Raw genomic sequence first — 18809 nt, forward strand, 5'->3', positions numbered from 1 at the left:
GGATAGTAAAGAACTAAAATTTACCAGTCTGTTTTCTCATTGTTAGGGCTATGAACAGAACATGGAAAACCCAGTAGCACAAAAGCATTATAATGGAAGGAAGTATAATACTGAATCCTGCATAATCCACAGGGACTTGCTTTGCTACCAGACTGTAAGTCCACTGAGGGCAGGATCTCTGGCCATTATACAGTGCCTGGCACAGGTATCTGTTGAATTGAGCTCTTATCAAAGAACATAAATGTCAAGGACCATCTACCACCATGTACTGGGTAGATCAAACAGCATCTCTTCTGGAAAGGCTTCTTAGACGGTTTTATCTCACACTAATTATTCTCTTTACACAGACCACCTAAAACACCTGTATTACAAATGTTTTTTCTAGTTTATTTTATTTTATTTTACTTCAATGTTTTCTATGTATTTCAGGTGCATTATTTTTGTCATTTAAATGAGCTCATACCTAAATGAGAAATTTATGTTTATCTCCCCTACAGGCTGATGAATTGAGTTAAATCTTCTAATATCAGACTATGAAAAACTGCATTGCATTTTAGCAGTGGGAGAGGGTAGATATTCAGAGTCAAAGTGAGTGATTAATCAGGCTTTGGAATGTGCCTGGTACTCAACCTTGAATCAGACTCCAAGAAGCTGAATTAATCTTGGGGTTGGTATCTTCTCTTCATAAGCCTTAATATCGTCACCTATACAATAAGCAAAATAATAGGGCCTATAGCACAGCTTTGCTGTGCATTCTAAATAAAATCATGTATGTAAAGAGCTTCTATGGTGACCAGCAGATACGAAGCACTAAAAAACAAAACAGTTATTATTACTAAACTGTACTTTCTACAAATTAATTACTGATGGTCTCTTCTATTTTAAAATGCCAAAGTATGCATTAAATGGTGGGATTTGAGGAATTAAATTTTCAAAATTTTCCTTTCCTTATCTATAATAATAAAAGTGTAATATGCTAATTAGAACAGACATCCTTCCGGACGTCATTCCTTCTGGACAAAGCCACAGCGGGTGGGTGCCACGGCAGAGGCGGCAGAAGCCCCTGGCTGCTGCAGTGGGTGGGGGCCGGAGCCAAAGCCCTTGCACGAATTTTGTGCATCAGGCCTCTAGTGATATATAAAACATGTCATTATAGGCGATTACTTAAATGTTCTTTGTTCATATTTAATTCATAGCAACAGCAATGTATTTCAAGGTTGTATGTATGTATGTATGTAAGTATATATCATCTATCTATTTACTGAATCATTCAGCATCTAGCACTCTGATTTTCCTGGCACATATTATGAGAACAAGGGTTATTTGTTGAACAAATATATTTTAAAACAACTTTATTGCTCAAATTATCCTCCAGTCCCAAACATTAAAAAAAAGGTTTTTTTAAATGTGTTTGGAGCTAAAGGAGTTGTTGCATATTCATTCTTCGTGTAAATGAAGAAAAGAAGGAGAAAGGCTAGAGAGTTGAATACAACAAATAATGATAATTTTTAAAATATCCCAAATAAGAATAGTCAAAATCTCTAGGCATGCCTTACCTATCAATTCCATATGCCAAATCTACAGGCATGTTAACTAATTTGTTAACTAAAAATAGTCTTCTCAATAAATAAATTATAGTGTTTGACTCATGCAAAGCGTCACAATTACTTTCCAGCCCTCTTGGCATCCCAGCTTGATGTGGAAGAGTGGATGTGTATTTGTTTGACAATTCCAACACTCTTCTGGAAAACAAATTGACTTTTGAGTAGTCTTTTTTCACTTCAGCATTGCATAAATCCCAACCTGGCAGCATCAGTGAGAAGTGATCTTCATTTGAAGCAAGTCCCAGAGACACGGGACCCTGAAGCTTCAAAATATTGAGATGCTTAATGCAGAGGTTATCTAATTCTTTATCCACTCCCCACGGCAAAAGGCAAGAGAGGAGCAATTTGGCTGCATCGATTATGAGGTTGGCATCAAATTTTCTTGATGGCTTAGGGTGTGTCTTTTTGGAGCTCTTCATTTTCTTCTGCCTTTTAATTCCATCATATTCTTCGAAGACCATGATGGGATTATCTCCCTGGGCTGGGGCGTCACTCACAGGCTTGGCTTGTGCCTCTGCTGAGAGAGAACCACAGGCAGTTTTATTTCTTTTCAGCGTCAATGTTTTCTTCTCGACTGTACTTTTGGCTCTTCTTAGGATCTCACTGCCATGGAACGAACTGGAAGGGTCGTTGTCGCAGGCTGGCGTTGACAGCAGAAGTTCAACAAGGTTTTCCAAGTCAAACAGAAGGATATGGAAGCCAACGTTACTCCATTTTGTCTTCACAGGCAGGACATTAAAAGGACCTGAGAAAGACTTGGCATCAGCAACCTGAAGGAGATTGAAAGAAACACAAAACTTTATGTGCTGAAGTCCTTATTCTTAAGTGATTTTCCTAAAGGTCCCATGGGGTTAAAATGGCATAAACAGAAAGTATTAAGTAGCAGTACAAGTAATGGCAAGTCATTTCAATTTTTTTGTATTACTTATAAAAATTCCCTAAACAGTCTATATTCTAATGTACTTAAACCATTTTTTCTTTCTTAAATTTTTGTTTTTCTTTTAAAAAATATAAATTAGAACCCATGGAATATAATGGCATTAGATTGACATCCTTTCATATACACTTTCACATCTTCCTATCAGTATGGTTATGAAGACATACAACAGTGGAAAAATAAGTTTGAAAATTAAGGAGAACAGTTAGAATACATGTAAAAATTTAGAAAATCTTTAAGAAGAATGGTCTCTCCAAACGTGTTTAATATTTTATTTAAATTTTTAAATAGTTGGAGGTAATCTAAATGCTAATCAATGTCAAATTGTTTTGTTTTTTTTTAAAGGTACACCTTGTGCTCTCTCTGCCTAAAATGATTTTGCCCTAAATATTGGCCTAGGGGATCCCATACTTCAGCGAGATTCCTGCTCCTTGAAAAGGCCTTCCTAAAGTACCTCATCCCCTCATGCCAACCTACTTTCTATCATCTTCCTTTTTTCCTTCCTAGTTCTTATATTATATACAATATTTATTTGTTTACTGTATAGTTTCTCCAATAGCATTCAAACTTCACCTTTGTAGGAGTTTTGTATGTTGCTTTATTCCCAGTGCTCTTCTACTGCATTATTAGGGTATTTTAAAGAAAATTGATTTCAGAGAGGAAGGTAGAGGGAGTGGGAAATAGAAACATCAATTGATTTCAGAGAGGAAGGTAGAGGGAGAGGGCTGCCTCCTGCATGGCCCACACTGGGGATCGAGCCCACAATCCGGGCATGTGCCCTGACCAGGAATCAAACATGACCTCCTGGTTCATATGTTGACACTCAACCACTTTACCATGCCAGCTGGGCCACTATTAGTGTCATAATAAATATTTGTTGAATAAATAATTAGCATATGTATATAATAGCATTACCATTCAAATACTTTGAAATAATGGTGTAAAACTATATTTACTGGGAAAAAATGTGTTCTATAAGGCAGAGAAATAATACACTTCTAATAAAGCCATGTGTGTATGAATATATTGATATTTTTACATACTGACATATGTAAATTTATACATATAATATGTACATTTATATTCATGAAGGACGTGCACTAAAATGTTAACTTAATTAGAAAGTGAAGTTAAAATAATCTCTATATGTTAAGGTTTTTTAAATTTAGGTTTTGGATTTCTTTTTTCCACTGATGACATTTAGTTTATAATCATAAAAAAGAAAATTTGAAAAACAAATCATTAAAAATTTTTAAAGATTAAAGTCCAGAATGGGTTTTGGTTTTATACAATCCTATTACTTGGACAAAAACACATTTTTTCTACCAATAAGATAGTGTAAGGATTAGTATAATTATTAATAAATAATTTCTGAAAACCCAAAATGAACACTATACAGACTGAAAATGGACAAATGGCATCAATAGCAATTCACAAAGAATAACATTAAAATTAACATATGAAAAATGTTTATAACCAGTAGTAATCAAGAAGTGAAATTAAGATAGTAATACCATTCATTACCTATTCATTTAGTAAAAAGAGTTTCTTACATTATCTTATTATGCAATGTCTAATGCATATAAGAAATACATAAGCCAAGCATTTAGCCCTCCCATAAACTTCTACTTTCCTAAAGCTATCATCTTCTCTGGCTGTAGTATCTGAACCTCCTCAATTACTGAGCCAATGAAAATCATGGCAATGACTCTAGAAACACCACACATTGCCTGGTTGGGTTTCATCTTCTTATCTGGTGGTCCACACAGCCACAGTAGGCCCATGGCACTGCTATAAACACATCTGTCCTGAAATATGGTCTCATAAGCTTCAGGAGCAACTGGACATTTTACATTCTTTTTGAATCATAAATGCTACTCCAAACTTATTTAGCATACTATAGCATTGTTTCCCATTTGGAAACAATTCTATTAAATTATAAATATAAAACATTATATTTTATTATACTAAAATGATGAAATATTATAACTCTAGCCTGTCATCACTGAATTTTTTTCTTTTAAAAAGCAGTGAGTATATTGTTAAAGTTATGTCATCAAACAACTTTAAAAAGAGTATTTACCATTATTTTGACATAAGTAACAAAGAATAACTATAAATGCCCATAATATTAATTCTTAAGTTCTTATATACTGTATTACTAGAGGCCCGGTGAAAAAAATTTGTGCACTCGGTGGGGGGATGGGGGTGTCTCTCAGCCTGGCCTGCTCTTTCTCACAGTCCAGGAGCCCTCTAGGGATGTCTGACTGATGGCTTAGGCCCACTCCCCACAAGTGGACCTAAGGTCCAAGGGTGGGCAAACTTTTTGACGCGAGGGCCATAATGGGTTCTTAAACTGGACAGGAGGGCGGGAACAAAAGCATGGATGGAGTGTTTGTGTGAACTAATATAAATTCAAAGTAAACATCATTACATAAATGGGTACGGTCTTTTTTTTCTTTTAGTTTTATTCATTTCAAATGGGCCAGATCCGGCCCGAGGGCCGTAGTTTGCCCACGGCTGGCTAGTTCCTCTCACTCGAATACTTTCCCAGCCTCCTCTCCTAACTGCAATCAGTACTTGGCACTGCTGCCTGACTCCTCTGCTATTGATAGTTTGTCTTGGCCTCTCAGCCTTTTCTGATTTCTCTGCCTCAGTGTATCTTCTCACATTGAGAATGCCCTAACACCATCAACAGAAATTCTACCCTTAAAGAAAGCTCATTTCACCCTAGCTGGTTTGGCTCAGTGGATAGAGTGTCGGCCTGTGGACTGAAGAGTCCCAGGTTCGATTCCAGTAAAAGGCATGTGCCCAGGTTGTGGGCTCAATCCCCAGTGGGGGGTGTGCAGGAGGCAGCCGATCATTGATTCTCTCTCATCATGGATGTTTCTATCTCTTTCTCCCTCTCCCATTCCTCTCTGAAATCAATAAAAATCTATTTTAAAAAAAGAAAGAAAGCTCATTTCCCCCAATGACTTAACCTCATAAACCTTTTCTAATGCCCCCTTCTAACTGTAACCTTGCTTTTTCCTTGGATGTCTCATGACATGTTTTTCCCCCCAACATTTACCTTCTGTCATCATCATATGTATAAATATCCTTATTTTCATCGTCTGCAATCTCTAAAAAGCTGAGCCTGCCTCAATCTCAGTGCATGACATCAGCAAAATTTGTTCTGGTAAGATTACATAGAGTATGAGGATTTTTACAAAATACTTTATTGAGCCTAAAAGTGCTGGATAAGCTGAGTCACATAACCATTGAGGGTAAATGTACTGAGTTCATGGCTTTCTCTAGTAACTATAAAGTACTGAAACATAGTGATTGAAAAAAAACACACAAATAAACTTTTGTTTACAGTAACTTGGAATTCGGCCTTTGGGTGTTAGTTCTGCACTTTTCCGTAAACCCATCTCTAACCTCTGTGTGACCAGAGAAATTCACTTAAAAAACTGTCGCCTAAGTGAGAAATAAGTGTCTCACAACACTAGCCCATTTAAGCACCTAATTACAGGGTCAGTCAAGAGTCAACCTGCTCCATAACAGATTGCTTTGGTCAGGGGGCTCCGATCTGCCCAGAGCTTCACTCAGGCTGCCCCCACTCTTGGCTCCTGGTATATACAGATATCATTGCCTTGACTTTGAACTATGTCTCTTCAAAATCTTATTGATGCAGAGGCTGGGGTAATTTGGAAAAGAACAAAAGTGTTCTATAAATAAGCCATTTCTCCATAGTCACAAATGAAACCACTATTTTCTAGCCCTTCTCTGAACACACCTGTGCCTAAAATCATAGACCACTTTCCTGGTTCTCTTAAAAATTCTTTGAAATAGAATTTCAAGGTGAAACTTTTAAAATGTTGGTTCAATTGTTAGAATGTGCTCCACCAAGGTTGTTTCAAAACACACTTCAACCAAGCGTGAATCTACATATCACTTTGTTACACCATTAAAGAGTTCAGCATTTTAAAAACATTTATTAATCTGATAATAGAAAATTTGCATTGATGCTATTTTAGTGAGAACACCTTAATGATTATTTGTATTTTTCTGTGATATATAAGTATGAATCTTTGCTCACTTTCCTATTTTCCTAATCAATTTGTAAGAGCCCTTTTGTATGTAAAAATATTAATCCTGTATTGAATATATTGCAAATAATTTTCAAGTCTCATTAAGTTTTATATTTATAGATTGGGGAGCTTGCAATATAGTTTTTTAAAAAAATTTTAATAATAGAGATTATCACTTTTTTTCATTTTTAACTTTTGCTACCCCTAGGCCCTTCCTAACCCAATTAGTAAAAATATTGCCACATATTTTCTTCTAGTGACCTATCATTCTATATTTAAAACTTTTATTCATCTGAAGTTTATTTTTATTAAAGGAGAAAGAAAGGGTATTATTTTATATATTTTTCAAACATTATACTCAATTATATAAAAGCCACATTAACTTTTCTGTAGAATTTTAAGTGCCATCTTTTTCCTAAGAGAAAATTATGATTTATATAACAGCTCCTTTCTGGACTCTTTTATTCTTTTTTATCTATTTGTCTGTTCTTGAACCACTATGCACTGTAATGCAGAGAGACAGGCAGACATATTAGAAGGAAGTCCCATGCCCAAGATTCCTCATTTTCTTAATTCTTCTTAGATCATTTTATATATTTATTTTTCAGACGAACTTTGTAATCAACTTATCAAGTTTCCAAAAACCCACCAAGGAGATTTCAAAAGTTATTTTTAGTAAATGTATAAATTTGTTACTATGTTAATTTTAAAAACGCTTTACTTTCTCTCTGGGATTGCATTATATTAGTAAATCAATATTTTTTTATGTCTTTTAGTAATTTTTAAAACATGTATTCATATGGGTGTTACATATTTTTTATTAAATCTATCCCTGTTTATTTTCTATTTTTATTGCAATTATGAAGAGAATTTTTATATTATATTTTCAAAAAAGTGTTTTTTTGTATTATTATATTAATTTTGGTTTCAGCATTCCCATTCTTATCTTTATTTTTTGTGCTATTAGGTTTTCTCTTTTATTCATATTTTTATATAGAGTATCCACCATTACTATATTTAAATAAAGGTAATTTGTTCCATTTTTCCCATCCTTATTATTTATATTTATATTTCTTTTTCTTTTTCTTGTTTTTAGTTAATCCTCACCTGAGGATATTTTTCCATTGATTTTTTCAGACAGAGTGAGATAGGAGAGAAACATTGATGTGAGTGAGACACATCGATTTGTTGCATCCCACACGCAACCCAACTTGGGCCGGGAACTGAGTCTGTAACTGAGGTATGTGCCTTTAACCAGAATCAAACCAAAGACCTTTTAGTCCATGGGCTGATGCTCTATCCACTGAGCCAAACTAGTTAGGGCATATTTATTTTTCTGAACCCCTAAAATGTTAAAAATATGTTCAATAATAGTAGGAATGGCATATTATTATTAATTAAATCAGTATGATTATTGCTGTTTTTTAAAAATATTTTAAATCATTTGATTCATACATTTTCCTAATATTGGATAAGTTGGAATAGTTTCCTAAATCCATGTATGTGAATAGCTACTCCTCCTTAATCCCTGGATGTAGAGAGCACCTGGGAAGGCACATGGGCATTTCCTTAATTATTGTCAGCTGAATCCAGTGGCGTTGGCAGAGCCACGTCCTGGAAACACACTTTGCCAAAAGACAGGAGTGTTGTCAGTTTGACCTTCAGCCCAGGTGCCAGGGGGTGGGTTTTGTTATTTAAATGCAGCCAAGCATCAGGAATGAATATGACTCGGGTCAGCCCAAGAATGCACATCATCTCCTTTGTCTTGACTTTTAGTAAAACTTCCCGTTTTTTGCTGTATAAAATAGACACACTGTATCAGCTCTGGGTCCCTGTCCCTGTCTCTCCATCAGAGGACGGTGGTCCCACCCGGGCCCAGCTTTTTTCTTCCATCTCTGTGTCTGTCTCTTTCTTTCATCTTTTCAATCCCCAGCAGCCCCTACTCAGGAACCAGACCACTCCCTACTGGATGCAGAGAAGAGAGAAATATTCACGCCTAGACATTTAAATTAGATTTATACAGGTAAATGAAAGAATACCATTTTAACGGCATAAACTAGCAATAATTACATATTAACATGTAATTCTAAATAGCTCCCCCATCAAAGATTTCTTAAAGAGAAAAATAAAACAGTAGTTATTGGAGGCTTAGTTAAAAAATCGAACCAGGGTACTGATATTTAAGGATGTGCGCCAAATATTTCTCATTTGACAAAGCAACCTGTAGGACAGCATCTATAATATAATCTCATTTCTATATGAAAACAAAGTTATACATATGCACACAGATCTATACACACGCCTTTATTCTATGGCCTAGAAAGGAGCACGTCGACAGCACCATAATAACGGAGACTAACACAAAGGCAGTGGTTTGAAGAGTGAGAGAGCTTTGTTGACTACCCATAAACGTCAGGGTCCTCCCTGAACTGTCAAGCACTCATTTCCTAAAATTCAGCCTTGATCCATTAGTGATACATGAAAACCAATACTGCTACATCGTATTTTGGAAAGTCTTAAGTTACAACATAAACCATACCTGAAAAGTCAAATTACTGTATATATATTACTGACATGATGTCCAGGAAAAGAAAATGCTTTTATATTTTCCCCCCTCAAATATATCAAGACATGCCATCTACTTTAACTGATTTAATACACAGAACCACATAAAAATTTCATGGAAAGTACAACTTAAATGCTATTTTACCTATCTACCTTCTTGTCTCCAAAGGCTGTTTACCACAGGGATTCAACTTATTCTGGGAACTCTGCTACCTCCCTTAGAAGACACGTTTCCATTAGCTGATGGAGAATCCCACGTTGGTTTACCCTCTTTCCTGAGACACTGGTCATTTTTCTAACAAGACACACACTCCTGATGAACAAGCCCCTGCGTTGTCTGCGCTTTGCTCTTTGGCTGATTCCCGGGTAGAAGATGCAGGTTAGAAAGTATCACTAATTAATGTAATGGTAAGCTAACATTTATCCAGTGCTGAAATCTTTCACACAATTTCACTTTGAAATTTTAGTTCTAAAAATTCAAACTCAGAGCTAAAGCAGATATTGATTTAAGGGTTCTTTGGTTTATGAATATTAAGTGACATGGGGGATAACGAATGCCTGATCTCCATATCAGCAATTAATTAATTAACTAACTCCATGTCGCCTGGCCAGTGTGGCTCAGTGGGTCAGTGTTGGCCTATGAATCTGAGGGTCACCAGTTTGATTCCAGGTCAGGGCACATGCCTGGGTTGCAGGCTCAATGCCCAGTAGGGGGCGTGCAGGAGGCAGCCAATCAATGATTCTCTCTCATCATTGATGTTTCTATTTCTCCCTCTCCCTTCCACTCTCTGAAATTAAAAATATATATATATTTAAAAAAATAAAAATAATAATCCCGTGTTTATTGAGTTTAACATTTTAATTCAGCAAGTCAAGCAATCCCTCAAAGTGCAGAAACAGGTTATTGTGATTTAGTTTTTCTTTCTGAAATGCCTTTCTCTACCTATCCTTGAAAAGATGACGCAGCTCCACTCTGGCCTTCGGAGCTGAAGTTCCCAGTTGTTTTGAAGCGCAAAGCACTGTGGTTTCTAAAATTGATTCGAGGTAGCTCGGGGAATGCTTCCCATCAACCTGCCTTTGGAAAACACAGACACAGTCCTGGGAACCTTTCAAAATAAAAGCAGCTGGTGGAGGAGAGGCCGACTCTAGTCTATAGCTTTCTACTCATCACAGATCTAGTTGTAGATAATGTTTGCGGAAATTAAAAGCTGAAACTCCGTGTGTGTGTGTGTGTGTGTGTGTGTGTGTGTACAGAAAATAACATTTTCAATGATTTATTAATTTTCATGATTTAAACCAAAATGTCTAAACTTTAAAGTGACAATTCCATGAAGCATTATAATAGCACATCATTTAATTTTAAATATGCAAACTAAATGTATGAAAGAGTACTTTAGCCATTAAACATGCATACAGTAATAAACCTTTAGTACATTATCTGAACCCTCATTTACGAAAACAAAATCAAGTTTGTTATGCTTGACTATAACTGCTACTTAACATTGCTTTCTACATATAATTATTTCAGAAATAAATTTTAACTCATGAGATGAAGCAGACCTGGAAGTGAACACAAATGTCTGAGGAAGGCAGGAGCATCCATCTGCTTATTGCCTTTCACTCTTTCTATAAGGGTGGGGCTGTTTTAAAGCAGACACATACACAAACCAAAAACAAAAGCCGCACCTTCCACATATAATTGGAAATGTGAAATAAGATTTATTTTACCATGTCTGTGCTGGCAATTAGGAAATTCTCTTCTTTAATCTATCTTTCTTCAGTGCGATATACTTTATCTTAAGGTATTTTTATGGAAAAAAAGTCTGGATGTTCAAAAGAGCTCATTTATATTTCTCCATGGGAATTTTATCTTCATTGACAGAAACCAGTAACTATTTTTAAAAGGACTTTTTTTTTTATTGATTGACTAAATGAAAAAGATCTACAAAGGGCTTTGCTCATATGGCACCAAATACATTTCAACATTTATAACAAATGACTTAATTTCATAGAAACCATGAACAGGTAGGGAGATACTGTTTACGAAAAGCATACACCTTACAAAGATATGAAAAACCATTGGTGGAACGACAGGCACGGACAGATATCCCAACAGTGCATAAATCAAACAACAAGGTGTAAGTGAAAGTGGCAGCCATTCATTTTTAGACCCATGGAGCCCGAGGGTTGCTGGAGATAGTTGTTGGTAGTAGAAACTGTCACCCTCCCAAGGGCCGGTGGGAAGCAGTGTGACTGGCAGCACAAACAGAAGACAAAAGAGAAAGCCTTCAATCTGCAGCCCCTGCACAGGAAGAACCTGGGGAGCTGAGTTGACAATAGAGACGACATTACCAAGCTAATGGCACAGGCAATCACGGGGCCACCACTCATCCCTGGTACCAGCAGGGCATCCATTTTCAGCTAAGTGTTAGAGTACCTTTTTGCTTTCTCTCACCACTGCAGGGGTAAAACAACCTAGTGGGGGAAACCCACTGACTGGTAATAAATTACTATATTGGATACTTTTTGTTTTCTTTCAGCAATAACTTTACTGGGCATTCTTGCTATCATTACCAATTAAAGTGGAGCCTGCTTTAGCGAACGGCATCGGACGGTCTATCACTCCCGATGTTCCAATTGCTTTGGCAAGTATCACAGGGTCAAGAGGCTCCTTTGACCTTGATCATCTAAGTCTTTCTGACCTCTCACTATTTAAAGCAATCTCAGCTGAACAGATGGACACTCTCTGCGACACTATAAAGCTTAGAATATAAAGATAAATGAAACTGTGTTTCAGGCCTCAACTTGGTTTATGGGTGTAAAATATTGTTTGCGTATCCTACAGAATCTCAGTTTTAAAGTGCACACTCTGACTTTGGCTAATGAACAAAATTGCATGCTTCTTTTATAATGAATTGTAGGTTAAATTATGCCATTCACCTACTAGAAGGAGAGTCTAGAATTTTTTCATATCTGAATGTGAAAGGGAAATGTTTAACCATCAACTCTATACTTTATTAATCTCTTTGCGTTAGTATATTATCATGGTTATTTAATATTTTGAGATATTTGGTTTAATCTAAAGTAGAAGATAGATATGATTTTATTCACTAGAACTGAACTCTCCTTTAAATAAAATAACTGTATAATTGTTCAAACCAGGCCATTTTTGAGGGTGGAATAGTGCACTATTAATAATTGCACTGGAACAATAGACATGTACTAAAATTGTCCCAGTGAAACTGGCTGTAGAGTAAGTAACCCTATCTTAAAGGAATATGGCAATGAGTATGCTTATTTTTAAAAAAATCTATCTTTCTGTATCACTCTTGAAATGTGACTATTTTTCTGTAAATCACAATTATAACTCTATAATTCTATCTCGTATGTAACTAAAAAAAGAGAAGTTTATTTTTACACTTTCAGGTTCAATATATTTAGTTCCAATTCTTAAAAACTTTTACTAGTGCTAAGTAAAAAAATAAACAAAGCCCCTATCAGCACATTATTCAAACTTTTTATTTCTATACTTTTTGCTTGTGAAGTTGATGCAGCTAATATTCTGCAATGGTATATCCAAAATATTCTCTCAGCAATCAACTAGATGTCTGTAAGGTAAAAAGATTTGGTTGCAGGCAAGTGAGAAACAACAGATATAATGGCTTTAGAGTTAAACAAACCACTCACTACTTTGTGAAAAACTTACAACTTCAGGGAGAGCGGGAAAGACAGAGGAAGAGAAAGAGTTAAACAAAATTACCAACAGGTCAGAAGGAATGTTTCAGGGCAGCCTGGATTGGGAACTGGCTAACAAATTGGAAACAAAGTTCAGGGATCCTTTCAGGACATCTGGTCCTGTCCAGAACTCCATGGAGACATTGACCCATGCCAAAAGGTCCCTCAAATGTGGTCCTATCAAGAACATCCATGAGCACATTGGTCCATGACAGATGGTCCTCGATATTCGGTCTGCCAGAAACAACCACAGTTAGAAAATAACCTTGGGTTCAAATAGCCCATAATGTTTATTCATACTTTTCGTTTACAGCAGTGGTTCTCAACTTTCCTAATGCAGCGACCCTTTAATACAGTTCCTCATGTTGTGGTGACCCCCAACCATGAAATTATTTTCGTTGCTACTTCATAACTGTAATTTTGCTACTGTTATGAATCATAATGTAACTATCTGATATGCAAGATATATTTTCATTGTTACAAATTGAACATAATTAAAGCATAGTGATTAATCACAAAAACAGTATGTGGTTATATATGTGTTTTCCGATGGTCTTAGGCGACCCCTGTGAAAGGGTCATTCGACTCCCAAAGGGGTCGCGACCCACAGGTTGAGAACTGCTGGTTTACAGGATTAATACAAAAAATACTCTGTTTTATTCTCCCAATAATTGTGTTGTGGTTATATTGCCAATAATAACCTTTCTTGTCTCAGTAGACGCGCTACAAATTTTTGTGGCATTATGGACAGGACCAGTGTCCCCTAATTGTGGACCAATGCAGTCTCCCAAACAAAGAAGAACTATAACCAGAAGTGTGTCCCCACCTTTAGAAAAGGGATAAAGACCAAATACCAGCTTTAAAATTTCAGGGTTTTATAAGTAATTCTGAAAAGCAAATACATAACATAGTCTTCTTTCCATGAAATGAAATACCTAAGTGACAGAAATCAACTTCAAGGAAAGGTTCTGAGAGATTCAGAAAAAGAAATGGCAAGTGGAGGTGTGGCCAAATAGGAATTATGGAAAATAATTCATGTAACCAAATGCTACGTACTGAATGTTTGTGTTCCCCGCAAATCCATGTTAAAACCCTGATCTCAATGTGATGGTATTTGGAGGTGGGAACTTTGAGAGGTAGTTATGAGGATGGAGTCCTCAAGAATGGGATTAGTGCCCCTCTGAGAGGAGAACAGAAAGCCAGATAACTCTTCCTGTCATGTAAAGCTACAATAAAATCCCCTGCAGCCACAAAGAGGGCTCTCACCAAACACCAAATCAGCTAGCCAATGGCTGGCAAACTCATCAGTCAACAGGGCCAAATATCAACAGTACAACGATTGAAATTTCTTTTGAGAGCCAAATTTTTTAAACTTAAACTATATAGGTGGGTACATTGTTATTAACTTAATTAGAGTACTCCTAAGGCTTAGGAAGAGCCACACTCAAGGGGCCAAAGAGCCGCATGTGGCTCGTGAGCCGCAGTTTGCCGACCATGTAATGCTAGCCCCTTGATCTTGGACTTCCCAAACTCCAGAACTGAGGAATACATTTCTCTTATATAAGCCACCCAGTCTATAGTATTTTGTTATAGTATCCCAAGCTAAGATTTTAAAAAAATCTAGGAGTAATTAAGGGTCGTTGCTGATAAACTTATTTAACATTCTACTGAAGCCAAAAGTCCTTCCAAATTGTAGGGTACCACCAGAACTGTAGACAATATGGAAAGAGTTATTCTCTGGTGGTGCGAAGCTATGGTGAGGACTCCATCAGAATGCTGGATAAATCTGGCCAGATCTCAAAAAAATAAATGCGCCGGGTGGGATTACTTCTGCAGACAGAAAGACTGAAAAATAACGCGCCTTAGTCTGGAAAGTTGAAAAGATATACTTCATTGTTATGAAATCGTAATAATACAGAACGTGAAATGTTAACTCAAGCATCAATTTCTGAATTATTAAAGAGGGTGAAGATATTTATATACACTCGTAGATTTTTTTTAAATAAGTAAAGCCAACAAGGGACATTTGAATGCTATACTTAAATATAGAAAAATAACTTTTGCTCTATTGCTTGGCCTTTAATAAACAATGCTAATGCTACTTACATAATATTAAAAGTACAGATACACAAAATTAAAGTCACTCATAATCACAGCATCTAGTCTTAACTTTTTAAAGCAGAAATCTGGAAAAAACACACAACAGTCTTTCCCACAAAAGTTCATAGACTTTTCTAGATATCTGGACCTTAGAAATTAATACCTGTGTAGTCCTTAGCATAACTACCAAATGTTTCTAGTTCTCCATCTTTCCCAGCACACGGCTTTGACTTTATTAGCTTGATCTCTGTGACAGTCAAGAGCAGAGACCCTCTTTTGCCTGTGCTTTTGACCAACTGACAATCAATCATAGGTTCCTACAACCCTCTCCTCTGGTTCCAACATTTGCTAGAATGGCTCATAGAATTCAGGAAAACACTTTACTTACGAGATTGCCAGTTTATTACAAAGAGTAATAAAGGATAAGAATGAGCTGCCTGATAAAGAGATATAGGCATACCTCATTTTACTGAGTTTCACAGATACTGCGTTTTTGGTTTGTTTTTTTTGTTTGTTTGTTTTTTACAAATTGAAGGTCTGTGACCTTCCTATATGAATTGAGCCCATATAGAAGGTGAACTTAATCAATAAATGCCGTGTGTGTTCTGACTGCTCCACTGATTGGCCATTTTTTCTGTCTCGTCTTGTCAGGCCTCCCTACTCCCTGACACAGAGAAATATTGAAATTAAGCCAATTAATAACCCTACAAAGGCCTCTGACTGTCCAAGTGAAAGGAAAAGTTGTATGTCTGACTTTAAATAAAAAGTTAAAAATGAGGAAGGCATGTCAAAAGCCAATACAGCCTGAAAACTGGGCCTCTTGTGCCAGTTAGCCAAGTTGTGAATGCCAAGAAAAAGTTTTGAAGGAAATTAGAAGTGCCACGCTAGTGAACACCCAAATGATAATAAAGCAAAATAGCCTCATGGCTGATATGAATAAATTATATTGGGCTGTATAGACTAATCCAGCCACAGCATTCCCATAAGGCTAGAGCCAAAGCCTAACCCAGAACAAAAGCTCTTACTCTCTCCAATTCTATGAATACTGAGAGAGGTGAGAAAACTGAAAAAGAAAAGTTTGAATCATGAAATTTAAGAAAAGCTGTTTCCATAATATAAAAGTGCAAGGTGAAGCAGCAAGTGTTGATGTAGAAGCTGCAGCAAGTTACCCAGCTCTAGCTAAGATAATAAACAAAGGTGGCTACGTTTTGTTTTGTTTTGTTTTGTTGTTTTGTTTGTTTTTGTTAATTCATACCTGATTGTAGCCTCAGAGCAGTAGGCTATGCCATATAGCCTAGGTGTGTTGGAGGCTAGACCATCTAGGGTTGTGTAAGTGCACTCTGTGATGTTAGTAGTTGTTGTGTTTCTTTTTGTTAATTCATACCTGAGGATATTTTTTCCATTACTTTTTTTAGAGAGAGTGGAGTGGAGGGAGGTAGCGAGAGAGAAACATGGATGTGAGAGAGATACATTCACTGGTTTCACTGGTTGCTTCCTGCATGCACCCCAGCCCTGACTGGGGGTAGGGAGAGAACCCACCACCCAGATATGTGCCCTGGACCGGGAATTCAACCCTGGACCCTTCAGTGTGCAGAGCTCTGACCACTTAGCCACAATAGCCAGGGCAAAACAGGTTTTTAATGTAGACAAAACAACCTTATATTGGAAGAGGAAGCCATCTAGAACTTTCATAGCTAGAGAGGAAAAGTCAATGCCTGACTTTCAGGCTTCAAAGCCTCAAAGGACAGGCTGGCTCTCTTGTTAGAGACTAATGCAGCCGATGACTTGAAGTTAAAGCCAATGCTCATTTACCATTCTGAAAATCCTAGGGCCATTAAGAATTTTGCTAAATCTACTCTGCCTGGGCTCTAGAAATGAAACCACAGCACCTGGATGATAGCACATCTGTTTAAAAATTGGTTTACTAAATATTTTAAGCCCCCTGTGAGACCTAGTGCTCAGAAAATAATTTCTTCAAAATATTACTGTCATTGACAGTGCACCTGGTCACCCAAGAGTGCTGATGGAGACTGACAAAGAGGTTAATGTTGTTTTCATGCCTGCTAATACAACATTCATTCTGCGGCCCATGGATCAAGGAACCACTTTTACTTCCAACTCTTATTATTTAAGAAATGCATGTTGTAGGACTAAAGCTGTCATGGTGATTCCTCTGATGAACCTGAGCAAGGTAATTTGAAAACTTTCCAGACTCACCATTCTAGATACTATTAAGAACATATGCAATTAATGGGAAGAGGTAAAAATATCAACATTGAAAGAAGTTGATTCAACCCTCCTGGATGACTGAAGAGGTCAAGACTTCAGTGAAAAAAGTAGCTATAGATGTGGTAGAAATGGCAAGAGAACTGGAGTTAGGAGTGAAGGCTGAAGACGAGACTGAATTGCTGCAATCTCATGATGATAAAAATATTTAACAGATGAGGAGTTGCTTCTTATGGATGAACAAAGGAAGTGGTTTTTGAGATGAAATCTACTCCTTGTGAAGATTCTGTGAAAATTGTTGAAATGACAGCAAAGGATTTAGAATATTACATAAATTTAGTTTACAAACAGCAACAGGATTTGAGAGGAATGACTTTGATTTTGAAAGAAGTTCTGAGTAAAAGGCTATCAAACAGCATCCCATGCTACAGAGAAATCGTTCATGAAAGGAACAATTAATGTTGCAATTGTCATTGTTGTCTTTTTTAAAAAAAAAAATTGTCAGAGACACCCCAACCTGTAGCAACCCCACCCTGATCAGTCAGCAGCCATCAACATCAAGGCAAGATCATCTACCAGCAAAGAGATTATGTATAACTCACTGAAGGTTCAGATGATGGTTAGCACTATTTTTTTTTAGCAATAAACCATTTTTTAATTAAGGTATATACATTGTTCTTTTTGGACATAATGCTTTTGCATAGTTAATAGACTACAGTATAAACATAAATTTTATATGCATTGGGAAACCAAAAAATTTGTGTGACTGGCTGTATTACTATATTGCTTTATTGCATTGGTCTGGAAAAGAACTGCAGTATCCCTGAGTTATCCCTATATAAAGGGCAAAGTATATGGAAAGGGGCGTGGTGCTTCCATGCCCTCTTAGGGTGAGTCAGGATAGCTAGATTAGGGTAACTGGCCCTCCTCCCTCCCCACTACATGGAAAGAGACCTGCAAGAGGAAACAATCTTGTAAGAAACTGCAGAGACAAACAAAAACCCGTTCTGTCCAGCCAGCCCAGGAACCCTGACTGAAGAATGACCTATAGCTAAGTGTAATGCCATTATAATACTACTAGAGGCCCAGCACATGAAATCTCGTGAGACCCAGACCTGGTGCAACATGGGACCCAGCGTCAAGTCCCGCTGGTGCTGCAGGACCCATCAATGCACCTCCTGGTGACCAGTCTTTGGTCATTACAGCATTATGACCACTGGGTTTTTATTATATAGACTAGAGGCCTGGTGCACAAAAACTTGTGCACTCGGGGGGGAGGGGGTGGTTTCCTCAGCCTGGCCTGTGCCTTCTCGCAGTCTGGGACCCCTCAGTGGATGACCACCTGCTGGCTTAGGCCCGCTTCCCGGGGGATTGGGCCTAAGCTGACAATCTGACATCCCTCTGGCAGTCTGAGAGCCCTCGGGGGATGCCCACTTGCCAGCAGGGAGCAAGCCTAAGCTGCAGTCGGACATCCTTAGTGCTGCTGAGGAGGTGAGAGAGGCTCCCACCACCACTGCTGTGCTGGCAGCCATCAGCCTGGCTTGTGGCTGGGGCGAGGCCCCCCTGTGG

At 37.3% G+C, this 18809-nt stretch overlaps 1 protein-coding gene across 3 annotated transcripts in view; it reads right to left on the reverse strand.

Annotated features, from left to right (window-relative positions):
• WDR72 (WD repeat domain 72) overlaps positions 1-18809 on the reverse strand; it is a 182279-nt gene that overhangs the window by 94261 nt on the left and 69209 nt on the right. For all 3 annotated transcript variants that reach the window (XM_015568065.1, XM_015568064.1, XM_006770160.2), the window contains one exon: positions 1557-2374. In XM_015568065.1, coding sequence (XP_015423551.1) covers positions 1557-2374 — 818 coding nt within the window. The remainder of the gene's footprint in view (positions 1-1556; positions 2375-18809) is intronic.

Source organism: Myotis davidii, unplaced genomic scaffold (assembly GCF_000327345.1).
Source record: "Myotis davidii unplaced genomic scaffold, ASM32734v1 scaffold1524, whole genome shotgun sequence".
Taxonomy (NCBI): Eukaryota; Metazoa; Chordata; class Mammalia; order Chiroptera; family Vespertilionidae; genus Myotis; species Myotis davidii.